At 41.3% G+C, this 18,749-nt stretch overlaps 2 protein-coding genes across 3 annotated transcripts; both read right to left on the bottom strand.

Annotated features, from left to right (window-relative positions):
• Window positions 1-343: 343 nt before the first annotated feature.
• On the bottom strand, window positions 344-4,460 carry LOC311341776 (caspase-7-like). The gene is made up of 6 exons (XM_084466578.1): window positions 4,374-4,460; window positions 3,555-3,833; window positions 2,385-2,413; window positions 1,843-1,948; window positions 1,018-1,585; window positions 344-860 (listed from the first exon to the last, which is right to left on the bottom strand). Exons 1-6 carry the CDS (start codon window positions 4,378-4,380, stop codon window positions 716-718), a joined length of 1,134 nt encoding a protein of 377 aa, XP_084322704.1. The 5' UTR covers window positions 4,381-4,460; the 3' UTR covers window positions 344-715.
• Window positions 4,461-5,684: 1,224 nt separating this feature from the next.
• On the bottom strand, window positions 5,685-11,777 carry LOC311341794 (death domain-containing protein CRADD-like). Of its 2 annotated transcripts, none has more exons than XM_084466606.1 (4): window positions 11,650-11,777; window positions 7,613-7,684; window positions 7,013-7,303; window positions 5,685-6,512 (listed from the first exon to the last, which is right to left on the bottom strand). In XM_084466606.1, the coding sequence occupies exons 1-4, from the start codon at window positions 11,657-11,659 to the stop codon at window positions 6,493-6,495; spliced, it is 393 nt and encodes a 130-aa protein (XP_084322732.1). In that variant the 5' UTR covers window positions 11,660-11,777; the 3' UTR covers window positions 5,685-6,492. The 2 variants fall into 2 exon arrangements, with proteins under 2 accessions (XP_084322732.1, XP_084322733.1); XM_084466607.1 differs by lacking the exon at window positions 11,650-11,777 and adding an exon at window positions 9,824-9,949.
• Between the last annotated feature and the right edge of the window lie 6,972 nt (window positions 11,778-18,749).

Here is an 18,749-nt window from a genome sequence, read left to right as displayed (position 1 = left end):
GGAAGACGATATGACAGCAGAAAAACCTAGTCGCATATCATATTACTGTTATTTGTCCAAATGTTGAAATGCATTGTGTTTTTTTTTGTACTTAGACGTATCCTTACCTTTGCTGTTCAGTCTATTAAAAAAAAAATTATTGAACTCAATAATTAAAGGGATTGAACTCACCTGCCAGAAGCATTCATAAGATGGGGGGAGTTCAACATGGCAGCTCTCTCCCACCTAAAAGACTGGTGCCTGTCTGGCACCCCACTGTTTGTTTTTTCTGTTCCTTTAACCTTTGTTGCTAACTCTTAGTTTAGCTTAACATTTAGTTCCATATAAATCAAACACCACACTACTGATTACTGATTTATTGTTTTACAGTTGTTGAACTTTAAATGTGACAGACATTTGACATTTTCTCTGAGTGGACCTCCCTTCTTGGTTGTGCTCTTTAACAGGCTGGGCACAACACAGTGAAGGATAAAACAACGGCGCAAAACTACTTTCATATATGAGAAAAGCACTGTAAACAAACACAACACACACAGTAAAAAGCAAGGAAAGTAAGTCCTATAAAAGAAAAAAAAAAAAAGTGTACTTTTAAAAAAGCAACCTTAAAATCACAGGTTGTGTGTGTATTGTGTGATTGAATAAAGGATGGAAAGAACAGAGGAAACGGTTAGAAATGTGTGTTGTGGTCTATTTGCCAGGTCTATTTTTTGTTTTCTCAGCTGGAACACGGCGAGAACACAAGTTCGTGGCGCAGGGTCACTCTGAATTCAGGCATCTGCTTCCATGCGCAAAATTGACCAAAATCTTTCTCGCTTACGGCAGCGTTTACGTTGACAAGAATCTTCAAGATATCTTCATCCCTGAAACAAAACACAAGCAAATATAAATGTTTTAATTAGGCAAAGTCCTGGTTAAAGGGCGCTGAATGTGTACTTCATTCATCTTCAGGGCAGATCTTACGTCTTGTGTCAATGTTACTACACTTTGTTACACTATTGATATCACAAGCTGAAATACCTGGCGCATCCCTCGCGAAGCTGCTCACACAGAGACTGGATGAAAATGCTGCCCCTGTATTTGTGTCTAGTTGCGTTGTACTTTGCAACCGTGGCCATGAAAACCAGGAAATCAGCCTCCATCGGGTGGATCGGGTGATCCTTCTTCTTCCCCTGATCAAGGCAAGCATCCTGAACCAATCCTCGCTGGAGACCAACCCCCTGGCGACCATCCCCCTGGCAGGCCTGGATGATGAACACCTTAGGCTTCCCAAGCATAGCCGAGCAGTTTTCTCCATTGAAAGCGGTGATGATGTCGCTGATGGGCAGTGCAATACGGTCGACGCCCTCGACCACGCCCTCTTCGCCGTGACTCAGGACGCAGCAGACGAAGGCGTCGCCGTGCCGCGGGATCACGCTCAGTGGGGTGAACTTGCCGTCGGACCACTCCTCCAGCTTGCGCTCCTTCAGGTCTGCCGGGTCTTTCAGGTCCGCCAGCATCTTGGTGACCTGGGCCATGTCGCTCGCCGTTTGGTCCTTACACATCAGCACCTGGAAGCCAAGCCAGCTGAACACGGCGGCCAGGCTTTCTGTGGGAAAACAGAAGAAAAGCGAGTGATTGAGCAGTCTTTCAAAGACAAGGCAGTGGTGTGTCTAAATGCAGGAGGGGTGGCCTGAGAGGGGCACCGGACCATAACACCCATCCTTTGCAAAGTGGGAAACAAATTAAAATTAACTGAAAGTGAATTCTAAGTTTTAGAATCCTGGGCCCTCCACGCACACACACCCCTGGCCTGCACCAAGGAAACAAGGAGCTGAGGTAGCTCTCCTCTTGTCTAACACCTACCGGCATCCTTCTCTGTTCCCTTTCTTTTAGTTCCATCCTGGAAGTTCTCGTTGTTAATGATCACACAGAGACCGGTGGGTTCGCTGGTTAACAGATACTGGTTTTCCTGCAAGCAGAGCAGAGATGCCGATACATGGTTTAGATTTGATCCGCCCTGTTGCCGTGACAACTGGATGTGCAGTCATCATGGGTGTTTTTTTTTTTTTTTTTGCATACTTTATGACTCACTTCTTAAACTATTTTACACTGTCTTTTACGGAGTAGAAGTATTTAAAGAATTTTAGGAACTAGAAATGATGCTTGACACATGCAACCTGAACCACAGAATCTCACTGTCCAGTATGTTGAATTGCATCTTGCTATTTGACTAGACTTGACCTACTTCATCTAATAAAGTGAATCAGTGTGATGTGTTTTCCCTTGACCAAATGTCATTTCAGTATTGACTGACATGTTGCAACTGGATTGACAACATTCTGATTTGGTATTGTGTTCATGATTCTGTGCAGTGAGGTTAGTTTAACAACACGATAAAACGTTACCGTCTTTTGCCTTTCGATCTTTGAAGCATCTGTGGAAATGAGAGTTAAAAATAGTTTAATATATAGCCTAAAAACACTTTTAGTTTAGAGCGAACATAGAAATAAACATAGAGGTCTCTCCATTCCACGTCTTTAAGCTTAGGATACGTTTCTAGGACGATCTCGTCCTGTAGAACCTCAATGAACTCAGATTGTCTTCCTTTGTTGTTGAGTGTGTCCACGAGCTTGATAACGAGATCCTCTGCGTCCCCCTTATTGATGGAGTTTAGTTTTATGTATTCGCGGTCAGTTCTTTCTCTCTCACTTTGCCAAGTATGAATTGGGGATCAGAATTTCTTGAACGATTGTCTTGTTGCGTACAATGGCGTTATTGATTGCCATCTTGAAGCTCAGGGAGAGAGGTTGAAAATGAAACTGAATGAGAGCGGAGAGGTTACATTGTTAAGGTCCTCCTCTTAAATGCTCCTCCTCTTAAATGCTCTATGAATGTCCCAGCTTCATCCCAACTTCCCTTCTATTCAATCTAATATAGTCACAAAACTGATGTAACTCCTTCACTGGGAGCTTTTCAACCCACATATCAAATGCGATAAGAATAATTTACATTAAACCACATTAATTTGCAGGACTATGTTGCTTATTCGGTCTACCTTAATCTTGGATCCAGCAGTCGTACTATGTTATGGTGCGGGTTTATTCAGCTTTAAGAATGAGATTTTGATGTATTCCTACAGAGGTCAGTCTACACACACACACACACACACACACACACACACACACACACACACAGTCTATTTGAATTACACATACTACTGTTCAAGGGTCCTAGCAACCTGATTGGTCGAAACTTAAAACGATGCGAAAGAAAGTGAAACGCCTCTTTCACCAAGATCTGACCTCTTCTGCATCATGCTTCAGATATGAATCTAAAGTAAGACTATATCACCCTTTTCTGTTCAACTGCAGTAGGCCTACGTGCTGAAATCACAAACTTACGGATCCCCCTCTGTACATTCAGACCGACCATTACTGGTCCTCCACAGGAAAAATGCATGAATATAATGAACCACTGGATCCCAGTGGATTAAAGGACAAAGAAGCTCCCCTCTTGTCAAAACAAAGCTGGCACTGACCGTTTCTTTAAAAAGTACATTCATGGTAACAACTCACCCACACCAGCAGGAGAAGAGCTCAGACCCAGGGTGATGCATAAGTGAGGGTCCCTCTCCTTCATAATATTGATTATTATCTGACTTGCCCTCTCTCCTTTCCAGATCACTGTGTCGATCAGACACCGTGCCCGGTCCGCTCTGATCCTCTGTTGCTCCATCACAAAGTCCTTTTCCTCAGTATTTAACACTTCATGCTGCAGAAGGTCATCCAGGAGACCTTTGATAACTGAGTCTGAAACTCTCTGCACAAATCCTGAACGGATCCTTCGAAGCTCCCCTTGAAGAGAAATCAAAAGGCAATATGAAATGACGTCGTGCAAACATAGTAATAATACAGTAACAATAGTTGAGGCAGGGTGTTCAATTGTTGACGTCAGAATTAAGGAGACATTGATTAAATTCTTCTTGACCTCTGTAAATATTAAACCGTTTGTCTTCACAACTTGGTCCCACACAACTCATCAATAAGATGTTTGTTTGATAGACTTAGTACGCTACATTAAGTCCACTGTTCCATAATAATAATAATAAGTCGTTTCTCGTCATTGTGTTATACCAAGTCACAAGAAGTGATATACGGTCGGTGATGTGTTGTGTCTTGGGCCAGCTGTCGGTTCTCTAACATATATTAACTGCGTTCACTAGTCGGCCAGATGTTTTAAGTATAGGTATTAGGAAGGTAGTGCTATGCGTTTATGAGGTGCCAAACAAATCGGTACATAGACCAGACAACACAACTACTTAATAGTCTAGTCCCAGACCCGCCAAAAGTCCAAAGTGTTTTCCCTTGCGGGTAGTTGTGATAAACTCTGCTTACCTTCCATGGTTTAAAGTAGCGTGGCTTCGCGCCTGATTCACTTTACTTTCGTTTTCACTTCAGACACACTTCCTGTATGGGCTTAAATTTGTCTCATTAATATCTGTAAACGCACAGATGGTGATCTACAAATATTTTTGATTTGCACACGTGTTTTGCTATCCACAAATACAAATTTATAATTTGTAACTTGTATTTTGGTTTTTAGATACTTGTAAATATATTGTGTTTTTGTAAATACACAATTTTCCATTTGTAAAAACAAAAAGCCATTTGCAAAACTGAAAATTCTGCTCGTGAAGTGTGATTCAGCATTTGTGGATCATTACTCACGCACACGCATCTCTTTCCTCACTTACGCATTTTTGAGTATCTTGTCGAAGATCCGCACAGATCCACAAGCAAATAGCTCGTGATTCACAAATGGCCCGCCCTCCTCAACCAGTAGGTGGCAGTGTTGTTCTATGCATTGATGTATGCAGATTAACCATCAAGTTTATTGTGGAAGATAAAAGTTTCGTATCGTTTTAATATCTACATCTAGATCTACAGAGGAGGCACCCTTCGACGATTGTGATATATAAACATTACAATAGGCTATTCGGCTTCCATTTGTTTTTAGTTGCAGGCTGACGCGAATATTAAACCACATTGGCTATATAAGATAATTTATCTTTACATCATAGTAGGCTACTAAAAACAACAAATTAAGCAAGAAAGCAGCCTTTTACACTAATCTTTATTTTCCGTCAAACAGATAGTTTCCGCCAAATAGTTGACCCATCACTTGTTTTGGTCAATCTTCAGGCGACGGAGAAATCTACTGCACTATGGCATCTGCAAAGTAACTATTCTTATGATTTATTCATCATGTCTGAGGAAGTAAACAAACAGGGAATTAGTGCACATACTAAATAAAAAGTTAACCTCCATTGCAATTACTACCACAAATAATATTAAATGCAAACTGATTTAGCAAACAGAGAGGTTTTGAGGCACCCTTCCACGACTCTGTGATTAATTACAATATTCGGCTTCCATTTGTTTTTATTTTTTTAGTTGCAGGCTGATGCGAATACTAAACCACATTGGCTACATTAGATAATTTATATTTACAGTTAGTTTATAGTCCTTGTTTCAACTTGACAATTGAAGCCAACAGAAGCCTATTTATTAATATGGATGTTTTGGCATGATCAAACATTATACTTCATTTGATAAGGTATAGAAATATTTAAATAACAAATTAAGCAAGAAATCACCCTTTTGTAAAAAAAGTTTTTTATTTCCCCCCGTCAAAGTAAATCAGGAGCAATGGGGACGGATTCAAAGCCCTGCAGGTGTGAAATTGAAATTGTCATTTAAATCTCACATTTTTTATGGAGAATATGGAGAATCACTAGAATAATCACAGTATTGTTCATTGAGATGCACAATATTAAAAAGACACTACCAGCTGCCCTTAAAAAGAGTCCTGAATAACGATTGTGCTGGTCGTAGTGGATCAATTCAAGTTTTGCATAAACTCATTATGCTTTACATTAACATGTTTTACAAACTCAGTGATCACAACCGTACGGAAATTACTTTACAAACAAGTGAAATTCCCTGAGATGTATAAAGTTTGAAAAAAGTAGTTCATCTACACAATACATTTCTACTATAAAATATAAACAGTGAAACAATAAACAAAGTTGAGTTAATTTCCCTTTTTCTACGTTTTCAACACTGAAGCACCAATTCTAGCATCTATAGCTGGCTACACAATTAGCTACTTCTAAGGTAAGGCCTAAAATAAAAAGAGTACACTCCATGATACTGATATCTATATCTACTATTACAACTATTACTTTCCAGAGTCAACAGCACTATTGTCAATTGCAGGACTGACTCAACGAGTCCATTGTTGTAATTCCAATAAGACATTTAGCTCCTCAGGAAAGGAGGGACTTGGTCTGATGTCCCTTAGCCGCATCCGGCCGACCAGCAAACACTCAGACAGCTTCACTGTTTCAGCTGTTTGGTCCATCGCTTGCGTTTTGGTCCATCACATGTCTCCATGGCTCTCTTTCCATGGAGACATCTCCTGCACTAGGGCCTCTGCAAATGCCATTGTCATTTAACAGCCATGTACCATTTCTGAGGAAGCCAAACAAACGACAGACAGGAAATTAGTACAAATCAGTGTCCATCACAAGCAAACTCCCAGAGGATCACATCATTCCTCATCCCTCCATCTCGTTTCACTTCATTCACAGAAGACAGATTGTTATTCTCCACCCCCGTCATATCCCATGTGGCTGTGGAGACCATTTAATGGGGAATGCCCCCTGAACAGTCTGTACGCCGTCAATCGTTTTACAGAGGTGTTAAAATATCTATGACAGTGGTCCGCAACCACACCAAGCGAACCAGAAGTATCATATAAAAAGTGAGTACATATAATTAATCAAATAAGCAAACTGCTTTCAGTGCTATTTTATACAAAGAAGAGACGGAGAAAGTAATTGTTATTTGTATATATTATTTTCTTTATGTATATATTAACCCGTAAAGCATTATGAATAGGCCGGTCAGAGTTTCATAGATCAATGCTCATGCATGATAGACGTTCACTGTGTGTGGGTGAAATACGTTACCCGTCAATAACTGATGAGTCTCAACCGGTAGTTCCTCCAGGTCTTCCAGACCTCCCAGCAGGTCCTGAGCTGTAGCCTTTCCTGGTCTTCGGCGCTTCCACCGCCCCAACATCTTCAGCTTCTGCATGGCCACATCCGTCTGTCCGTCTGCCTTAATGTCGTCCAGATCTGTGATGCTCAGGTCCAGGTGGATGGCCGCCTGCTCCCACTCCTTCCCCAGCGTTTTGGCCACCTGCAGTAGCTGCTTATCGGACAGATCCTGCCCCATACGGCGGTTTTTGTTGTTTCCGTCTGGGTAAAAGACAACCAAGCAGGCCGGGCATATTAAAGTTCCATCCCTAGGAGTAGCACAGATGTAGCTCCGTTTACCAGTGCAGAGGTTAGCTCTTTCATCCCAAACCAGAGTCTGGCTGAACGTCTAGACTCTCTAGAGACTCTTGAATGAACCAGCAGTCATGATTTCAGATTTGTAGGCAGAGCAATCCTCTAATTCCAAAATCCAACCAATATCACAAGGAAGTACAATTATCAGGCCTATATCTTTTTTTCTTGTTTATTTTGCATATTAGTGTTATAATTCAAAAGATGTCGACGACTCACCCGACTCATCCACACAGCGAGGTTTCTTATTGGCCATTTCTTCTTCTGATGCACTGCTGCTTCTCTTTCGGCCTTCATCAAAGGGCGTCAACGGGTTAGGGAGGGTCAAGAAGCGCATCATGTTGCTAACCTATAAATCCCTACATGGTTTAGGGCCAAAATATTTAACTGATATGCTTCCACTACATAAGTCTTCTAGACCACTAAGATCCTCTGAGACCAATCTGTTAATTATCCCCAGAGTCAACACGAAACATGGGGAAGCAGGATTTAGTTACTATGCAACAAATAGCTGGAATAAACTCCCTGAGGATTTAAGACTTGCCCCAACTCTGACAGCTTTTAAAACAAGACTGAAGACTTTTATGTCTGCTACAGAACAAGAACAACCGCCTACACACCACCAGTCGGCGCATAGCACCCAGTGATGATAAGCGTGTCACTTGGGGTCATTTCATTGCGCTCACGGTTGGCGTTGTGTCGAGTGTATGGTCGGGAGGCAATACCATGAATTCAAGAGTGTTCGCTGTAAGTACAAGTTGGTGTGTAGGCGGTACTGCTACTGCAGCCAGGCAGCGTGAGCCTGTGAGCCTGAGCTCAGGGCAAAGGAACACTGAGGTCACAGACAAATCTCTTTTCTACACATTTGCAGATCACAGATCTGCCGCGGCAGAAGTGTTGCAAAATTCACGTGTAAAAACACAGCCAATGGAGAGCTCCTGCCTGAGTTGTAAGTGATGACAGACATTTACAGATCTATGTACGCATTTACAGATCGGTTTACACATTTACAGATCTATGTACACTTACAGATCTGTGTTCACATTCACAGATCTTTGCATGCACTTGCAGATTTGTCTTCACTTGCAAATCTGAATACAGACACAGATTTTTTTTACACACACACACAGGTCTGAATACACACACACAGATCTGAATACGCACACACAGATCTGAATACACACACACAGATCATATTACACACACACAGATCTGAATACGCACACACAGATCTGAATACACACACACAGATCTGAATACACACACACAGATTGAGATACGCATTTGCAAATAATATTCCAACAGTAATAGCTCCATACTCCTCGCTTGGCTCATGTAAGAACCCAAGCAGCCGCTCAACAAAACCTTGATTGTTTGCTGTCCTTGCTCCACAAGGATAGAACCAGCTCCTCACTGACATCAGGACAGATGATCCCTACCCATCTTCAGCCGCAGGCTAAGAACTCATATTTTCAGACTACATCTTGGTGAACTTGAAGTAAAAAAAAAAATCTCCCTTGCTATTTATTATTTAGCGTGAAAATCAAATGGGATATGTGGGTGATTATCCGGACAGCGCAGTTTCAGACATACTGCAGCCTGTTGATGGATTTAGCAGATGCCCCGACAAGGAGGCATTGCAGCAGTTCAGACAGGATGAGATAAGATCTAGATATAGTTCTGGGTCGGCGTAGGCTACGTGACTTTGTTCAGATGCATTATCAACCAATATGAATCTACTTTTGTTTTTACCTCACCAACTTCCTTCATCTTGCATTGTTTTTTATTGGTTAGAATATTCTTTCATGACGTGTTACGTGCATGCAGACCAACAGGTTTTTATCTAGTCCACCTAATTGTTGTTGTCACACTGTAGCCTACCCCAATAAGCCTCTCTCTTTTTCCTCCCTGATAAATATTTTGACAATGCGCAGCAGTATAAAATAATTTCGTAACGTAGGCCTATCACTTTTGTCCAAAGGTGAAACATTGAAAAGGTAGGTCTACCAGAAACAGACTTCCAACACAAGCAGCAACATGTTCATATCAACAACACCATGTATAGTGTTATGCAATCTGAAAAGTCCCAAAACGAGTTCTGTGGGAAAGTTAGTTAATTCATGCGATCAAAGAAAGTGAGGCGATGAACGTGGTCTACAGGAGTGAAGTTATATCAGGAGTCTACAGAACACAAGGACAGTGAATCTGAACTGAAAAGAAGAGAGGCATTCGCAATTCATATTCAGAGACATTTTGTAATTTTCCATTTCAATACCAGTGTAGACCGACCACTTTAGAAGGCTCTAAAACCAAACTCTGACGATGGTGATCATTCACATTACTTCGAAAACCAATGTAAACATCAGCCTACACAAAAAGGTTTAAAAGTTGTTTTTTTTTAAAGGTAGTTTTATGACAAACATGGCTTACCTGCCATAGTTGCGGGTCAACGTAGCTTATTATCATCAGATGCACATCTGATGCCAACCAACAGGTTTATATTATTGTTGTCACACAATGCAGCCTACTCCACTCAGCGTCTCCGCCTACCTGGCAGTTATGGATCTCATTTAAATCCTGATAAAGATTGTGACAACACATAAGAGCAGTGGCGATTTCAGACTCCTTTTAGGGCTGCTCAAGCACAATATACACCTAACCCACATCCCATACCCATAGAAGAAGGAAGTGAATTTCATGTTGCGACACGTTGGGTGAAATTGTTTTGTTATAACTGTGACTCAGAGTTCTGTGCAAATCGGCAAATCAAGTTGCATGGACTTCACTTGTAGAAGGAATTTTTCAAGTCTCTTCATTACATTCTATTTTTAGAAAAAGTAATGGCTTCTTTATTGCTCTAATGACATACAGGCCATACGTGTACAGCATTCAGAAAATGTGTCTCATGCAATCTTTTAGTTATAGCAGCCACTGAACTTGTTTTTAGTCTGTGATCGTTATACCTGTTACCAGTTGCTACTTGTCCAGCCAGGTGCAGAGTTCCTGATTTAACCATATCTGTATTGTGTGATTATTTTGTGACTGTCTCCATGGGGCTCTGCTATTGAAACAAAGTTGTGTACATTTCTCCTCATATCTGCTTTGCTATAACTTGATCTCTTACTTCTGTACAGGTCATTATGATTTCATCTTTGCCTCATTTGTCATCACTTAACAAAGTGTCCTCTCTCATTCTCAACCATTATTATTATTCACTACAACAGACCACCTAACAGTGTGTATTTAATTGAATTTGTGTTTGGCAAAGTGAAAGTGGTTGAATATTTTAGCATATTCCAGTCATTCATTCATTTTCTTACAAATTATTTGGTGGTGTAATACCCACGTTACTGTACTTACTTGTAAAACAAATAACACAAACAAACTACACTACATTGCATTGCACGCACAGCAAGACCATGCAATGTATACATTGGTGACCGGATTAAAGCAACAATGTAATCAAGTGTGTGAGAGAATTTAAAATCGACATTAAAATGGCCAATGTGGTACAAATACAAAGAACACAAAGAAAATACATCTTCTTACAGGCGCAGCCATTTTTGTTTGTCGAGTCGTATAGAGCTGGTAAGTCCCGCCCCTTCCGCTAAACCCCAGTGGACCTCTAGGTTGAAAAATCGTTAATGCAAGTGAATGTGAGAAAAGAATTATTTTCTGGTCCCGTTTGAATTGTGCCATGAATGTCAACATATGTTGTCTGTGAATTTTTAATATAATTTTTCATGTTAAGAGTTTGACAGTATATTGTATGATTCTTCGGCCAGCAGTTGTGGAAAAGACATAACAAGAAGCGGAAGGAGCGGGAGGGGCGGGACTTACCAGCTCTATTGTCAACCTCACTGAACTTGGTTGACTCTCAGAATCCCGAGTGGGACAGACAAAGGGGGCGTGCCTCGGTGAAATTCCGCAAGAAAGCTGGAAGATTTCTCACTTTGCAACTCGTGCAGGTGGTGTACGAGGCATCGCGAACACACCATAATACTTTTTTGCATCGTAGGGGTATCGTTTTTGTCCAAAGGCGATACATTGAAAGGTATACGAGAAACAGGCTGCCTACTTATAGTCTTATCATTTAAGCCCACACAAGCAGCAACATGTTAATATCCAAAACACCATGTATAGTGTTATGGAATCAGAAAAGTCACAAAACAGAGTTCCATGGAAAAGTGAGTTAAGTCATGCAATCACAGACGGTGATAACCTGACTCTCGCTAGATGAATTTTGTTCCGCCTACCTCCACTCATCCATCTGGGATCGCTCCCGTTGGGAGGTATTTGGGGACTACCAGAAAATGGTAGAGCCAATCAGACCCGCCAGGCAGGATTTTTATAGATGTGACGTAGCGGAGAAGCGACTGTTTTGATTCAGACAACAATGGCGGCTTGCATCGAGGAAGCAAGCGTCACGGGTTGGTTTCGATGTGAGTGGTTGAAGTAGCACCTCAATAAAGATGACGGACAAGTGGTTTATCCAATCATATGCAAGGATTTTTGATAAGGCCCAGCCTTCTAAAGCACCTCTTCAATGGAGCGATCCCAGATGGATGAGTGGAGCTAGGCGGAACGAAATTCATCTGGCGAGAGTCAGGTTAAGACGGTGAGGGGATAGACGTGGAATACAAGAGGGAACGTCATTTAATCTGAACATGAGTACATCTTTTTTCATTTTCCATTACAATCCCACAGGAGGCCTATAGACAGATTACTATATTCAAATATATTAAGGTCTTCATAGTGTAACTGATTTGATACCTATTGTTATGGTCGTGGTTGGGTATTATTTTTATTTGGAAGCAACCATATCTCAACCTCTAAAGTCCGTCGGGGTAGATTTGGCTGTACAATGAAAATGTTGAAAAAAAAATCAAAAATATTTTTCTTCAGAACCATAGCTTTCAATTAAAAACAGTTTTGATATTCATGATCTATGGACTTGCCTGAATAAAAATCGTTGAATTTGTATTGTGTAAAAAATGGTTATATGGTCAAATGGAGTAATGGCAAATTCAACATTTGCCCATTTTCAAACATTATTCGACCAACCGCAAGTCAGCTTCAGAAGGAACCAGAAACATGGCATGCAAATAGAACCCATCCTCCAGAACATGTGTGTAAAAATGGTCGATAGCTTAAAAAATTAAGTCACAGCACCAATTTTAAAAATTTTAAAAATGCAAAGCTAAGTAGGCTACTAATGCTCCTTTTCCATCGCAAGTCCATATAAGATCCCTCCCTTAACATGTGTACATAGTTCTTCTGTCTCTCTGAATGTTTGAGTGTGCCTGTTTCTCTATCTACTTTTTCACAACTTCCTTTATTTTTGGGGGGGTTTGGCAGGTTTTTTTTTTACTGGTTTTGAATATTCTCATATTATACACATATATATATGTGTTTTGTGCATGTCCATATCATCCGGAGGCGCACACAGCTTTTGGCCGTGTTATATATTATATTATTTAGATACAGAGCTCCGGGAGTCGACAAATGGCAACAATCACTTTCTCCTCCGTGCTGCTGTTACGTCCCCCTGGTAACTCTTACCATGGCGGTCAGGGAAGGCGTCCCTCCCCTGTGTGGTGGGGGAGGAGCTGTTCTCCTACTTGGGCCATTTGGCTCTTCCCTTTCCGCAGCAGGTGCACCTGATTGGCCTATAAAAGGAGGAAGACATCCAGCCTGTCAGTCTCTCGCTGCCTGTGTGACAGCAGCTGCTGCTGCTGCCAAACCCTTTTCTTCTTTATTTAGGTTTTATTGCACATTCTCACTACACCAGTCCATAACACACTACACATAGTTAAGCTGCCATCTACACTGATACTTAATTTCCTTGTTAGGGCCTTTTATTTTTAAATAAATATACAAAAACTTGTTCACTGCGTGTCTCCCAATTTGTTATGTCATGCTTGAGCCATGCGGTCATAACACTGCGGTTTACTCTGGGCTGCAGGTAGTGAACACTGATTGGCTGTCATGCCCAAGTATCACGCGAATGTCGCGGCAAAGTAAAAATATTTCAACTCGAACGAACTGCCACGCGAGTAAATCCGCATGTACGGAGTAATTACGCCGCGCCATTTATCAATTCGCTCTGCAGGTTTTTCTCAGGGTTCGCCTCTACTCATCTTTCCATTGACTTTGTATGGAGTCGCGCCGCCCCTTCATTTTGGGTGTGAACGTACCTTAAAGGAAAATTCCGGTATTTAGCACATTGAGCCCCCTTTCTGGTTTGTCTAGGATGAAATAGAGTGGTTGACACCAACATTTTGACTATTGGTCCTGTCTCGGGTATTTGGCTCATTTCGAATCGCCCCTGCCTGCTTCGAATGGCTGGCAACGGGCATGACCAAACCTGTCCTTAAAATAACCCTAAACAGAAATGTGCAACTCACCGAATGGTTAGTGGTGTTCGTTGATGTTCCAAATCAAGTATTGTGGGGGCTGTTTACGTTTGGTTGTAGTCTTTTTGCTCAGTTCTCCGTCTCAACAGTAGGGCCAGAACCGAGCAAAAAGACTACAACCAAATGTAAACAGCCCCCCTTTCCGTTTCCGGCCAACGAGCAACGAGTCTTCCAAAATAAATCATTTGGAAGACTAATTTACAAAACGCGATAAATGTGCAATAAAACACAACAGAAACTGTATTTCGCTACGATACTTAATGAGTTACGTCATAGGATTAGGGTACTGTTTTCTAGTAATCATTTTAACCCGAACCAGGATCTTTCCCTAACTATAACCATGTGTTTTGTGCCGGTTAACCGGGTACTTTTTTGTGGCTTAACCATCATGTTAATAATCACTGCTCTGACGAGGCCGAGTGAGTCCATGGTAGGCTAACGTTACTCAGTTCAGCAGGCCTTCTGCATTGGCCGCTCAAATCCTTTTTTCTACCCGTGAAAGTGCCCTGGAACGGCGGTCAAACCTGCAACTCACTACCTGTGAACTCGTACCAGATCGATGTACTTGTAGTTCCAGCTCGTATCTTATGGGCTAAAGAGTGTCTCTGGAACGCAGCATAAGTGCTGGAGCAACTGTCGGGAATGTTTATTTTTCTCCTCCTGGATAATGGACCAAACCATGTGCATTATGTGGGGGTTGGGGGAGGTGGAAAATGGATGGTTTGGTAGATGGTTTGGTGGCTAATATCTTTTAAATTATAAACAAATAATTTTCCAAACATTTAGGGGCCCCTACCAGGCTAGGGGCCGATTAATCATTCATGGTTTCCCTCCTTAACGATGTCTTTGCGAATACGCCTAAGATTTTTACATTTTAATCATTTTAGATTGAGGGTTTTCGAAAAATTGTATGTTATGTAACATTGCAACTGGTCAATTGGTCACAAGTGCAACCCGATTTTTGTGCAGCATCATAGGCAGGCCCGGTTCTACGGGGGTGCATAAGCATGCATTGCACCCCCCAAAAAATTTGTTTGCACCCTCAATTGAAAAAAGGGAGTGAATTTTTTTAAATTTTTATAAATATGATTAAAAAAATAAAACACTTGCTCACAAAACAAATTGTAATCAAACTTGTGACAATTTCCATTAAATACGGTTGTTTGCTGCATTTATTTTGTTCATTAAACCGATAAGAACGTTATTATTATTATGACAGGTGCGTGTGAACTGTGCCCTGTCCGGCGGCGCGCACGTCAGTGACATTGAACTTCTTCGGCAGCAACAATTAGGCATTTACAATGGATATCCGAAAATAAAAAAGAACACCGCAGAAGAATCCAATACATCAGACAGTATAACCGGTGTGAACACTAGCACCGCTAGCTCAATCCTGCCCGACTCGCTGCCTTTGCTGGCGCTGCTCTCACTCCCGGACGCAAATCTTTTTTCCGTAGGATGGTAGGGGAAGGTACCGCCTTTTTCGCCGCTGATTGGTTAGAAGGGCTTGGCGGCAGGCTCTCCTCCGATTGGTTATTTGATTTAGTGGCTGTCGGCTAGTCCATAGACATCTTATAAGTAGACGCAGCATCGACCGCTACTGCCTACTGGCGCTGACAAGACGCGGGGCCGCCATCTTGGAGTGGTGATCCGCTCCACTCAGTGTTATTCATTTGGCAGGAGCAATGAACTGTTAGCGCATTTAATTAATCTTACCTCACTGAATACCACTGATTTTCACGCGGTTTTTTGTCATACGTGTAGCTATGATAAAGGACACATGTTTTGGCGTGTTTTATTATTCATAGTTGGCTTAACAGTAATAGAATATTCTTATATGCTATAAGTGACCAGACGTCTGAGATCAAAACTGGGAATATAATCCCCGAGAAGGGGAAAAAAACGGTCAGCTATTTTTAAGTAGAAGAAACAATATGATTAGGTTATATATACATATACGTATATCCTACATAAACAATGTATGAATACATTAGATATCTTAGGGACTTATAGACTGTATCTCTGTTGCTGCAGCAGCAGAGTTTATTCTGTCTTGACACTTTGTATTGATATTTTGTATTACATTCTTCCCTTAAATTATGTTTAGAGTGATTGTTTTATATGTATTTTTTATGTATGTCGCTTTGGATAAAAGCGTCTGCCAAATACTTAAACATAAATAAACACCTGAAAGTTTTTATATCAGCTAAAACCACCAATCTGTTTCACTGGATTCAGAATAAAACCAAATTCTGTCTTACCTAACAATGTTAGTATTTCAATATTGTTACTTGAACGACTTATTCATGGTTCCAATTATACTGTTAAGAAAGTATTGTCTTATACTTTGCCTAAAATTAGACAAAATAGAACATTTCCTTACAAAGACGAATGGGGCCGGGGAACTAAGTTTTAACTTATTATTTGCCTTGTAGAATTCAGCAAGATTAAAAGTGCAAGTATATCAATAGAAATTGGGAATTATACACAAGTTAACATTCATTGCTTTACAGAGTATTGAACATTCAGAGAGAGCCCATGAGTAACAGGGGCGAGGAAAAACTACCTAGAATTGGAGATACATATAGGAAGAAACCTCGAGCAGATCCACGACTCGAGGGCCTGACCCATCTGCCTAGGTTCAGTTACAGGGCAGTGAGGTTTGTGTACATGATAAATGAATAGGTTAGTTAGGTGTAGAGAATAGAACATGGTGTTTAGAGCCACCTGGGGTGTATGTTACAAAGAGGTGGGATGGTTACCTTACCAGTATGATAATGCATGAATCCCATTTAGTGTCAGAAAGTTCAAATAGTCTAGTGTAGGGATGAATTGTCATAGGGATTAGGAATTGTCATAGGGCAGTAGTGGATCACTAGGCAGCGCAGGCCAGGAATCCGGTCAAGGGGACAGCAACAGGCGATGGTAGGGCAGTCATAGGGATGGGACTTCAGGTGCGATGAGGGCCAAATACAAGGATGGCTAATGACTGGTAATGGTTTACCTGAGGTAAGGGGGAAGAGAGAGATATAGAGTGGGTTAGTATTGCTATACGTTTCATGATGGTTAGTATTAAGTGTATCAATGGTACTATATAGTGTTACACTATAGAGCGAAAAGGCAAGAAATGTTATATATTGATAATATGATTTATCAAGTCTCAGTTCATAGCCGGGTGAACACAGTAGTTCAACAGTAATCCCAAAAAATACCCCATTCCAGTTGCCAGGTAAGTGTGGCAGGACCTTTTCCTGTTTATCACACATTTCACGAAGGTGGGCTACACAAAATTGGGTTGGAAAGCTAGACTAGCTATACTGTATAGCCACTGTCCATCTGATTGTCTAGTTAGCTAATATCATCATACATACTGGCTTGATATTCGCTGCTATGGTTAAGGTTAGGTTTAGGGTTAGGGATAAGGGTGAGGATGAGGATAAGGGTGAGGATTAGGGTAAGGTTGGGGGTGAGGGTAAGGGAGGCGGGCGGTTAGGGTATAGGGGAGGAGAGAGGTTAGGGTTAGAGGGGGGGGGGGGGGAGGTATGAGTAAAGGAGGGGGAGGGGGAGGTAAGGGTGTATGGGGGGGGGAGGACAGAGGTCAGGGTATAGAGGGGGAGGTTAGGGTATAGGGGAGGGAGGTTGGGAGAGGATATGGGAGGGGGGAGGGGGAGGTTAGGGTATAGGGGCGGGGAGAGGTAACCTTACCTCATTAGGGTAACATGCATGTGTATAATAAAAATTACCATACAAGCCACACAACCAGGTCATTTTAAATGATTTTATATCATAAATCATCAGTATACATTTCAACATCTGTGCACACAGTGAAACAATTCTGGGATGTGATTAAAAAAAAACAATGGTTTATCATGAGACCATCTGACCCTAACTCTGTCCCTAACACTGAACCATGAGGAACCCGCGAAGGAACCCTTGAGAAACAAGGAACCCTTGACAACCCGTGACTTAAGTCACGTCCTGCGAGGTAGAAGTTGCATCTGAAGTCTCCACCATCCAGCTCCGACGAGGCGCCGTCAGTGGGTCACTGAAATGTTGCAAGAGGAAAAACACAAATCGTTAGCCTCGTAGCATAATCAATGTTGCTAGCCATAGGCCAACAATGTCAATGAGGCTACCAATGTCGATTACGCTATGAGGCTACCCATGTTGATTACGCTATGAGGCTACCATGTTGATTACACTATGGGGCTACCAATGTCAATTATGCTACAATATCAATTATACTATGAGGCTAATGATATAGATAACTCTATGAGGCTAGCGATGTTGATTATGCTATGAGGCTAACAATACCCATTATGCTATGAAGCTAACAATATCCATTATGCTATGAAGCTAACTATATCCATTATGCTAGGAGGCTAACGATGTCCAGCTAGGCGGCTAACCAGATTCCGGGTCTCCCTCCAGATAGGTGGCTCCTCCTCCATAATTTTTTTAGTTTATATAATTTGTGTTGAAGAAAATACTTTTGTTTTGAGAATTCTACACTAGAAACACAGTGGTAGTAGTTTATTATTCTTTGGACACCTTGTTTAAATAATTCTGAATCAAATCAAATTTTAAACTTCAACATGAAACATGTACACACTTGGGAATTTGTAATTCAGGAATATAGTAAAACATTCTGTGAATTGAACAACATAGCTTTGGTGGTGAAATGATGTAAGAAAAACCTGTTGGTATTAACCTTCCAAAGACGTGAGCAGTCCCATCGTAGTCCTCGTCTCACTCCTGGTGGGTCGTCAGCTTAATCTGTTCACAATACAAACACACATTAAAAGGGTGATGTTACGTTACCAAGTGTGAGTGTGACCAGCTACGTTACGTTTTAGTGTCCACCTTGATGTACGCTGGATAAACTATAGTAGTAGCAGCTGATGTGACCTTAATTACTTCAAATCACAGCTTTGGCTAAA

Source organism: Micromesistius poutassou (assembly GCF_964030765.1).
Source record: "Micromesistius poutassou genome assembly, chromosome: 4".
In the NCBI taxonomy this organism is placed as follows: Eukaryota; Metazoa; Chordata; class Actinopteri; order Gadiformes; family Gadidae; genus Micromesistius; species Micromesistius poutassou.
Note: the sequence above shows the minus strand (reverse complement) of the source record. Positions and strands in the feature narration are given on the sequence as shown.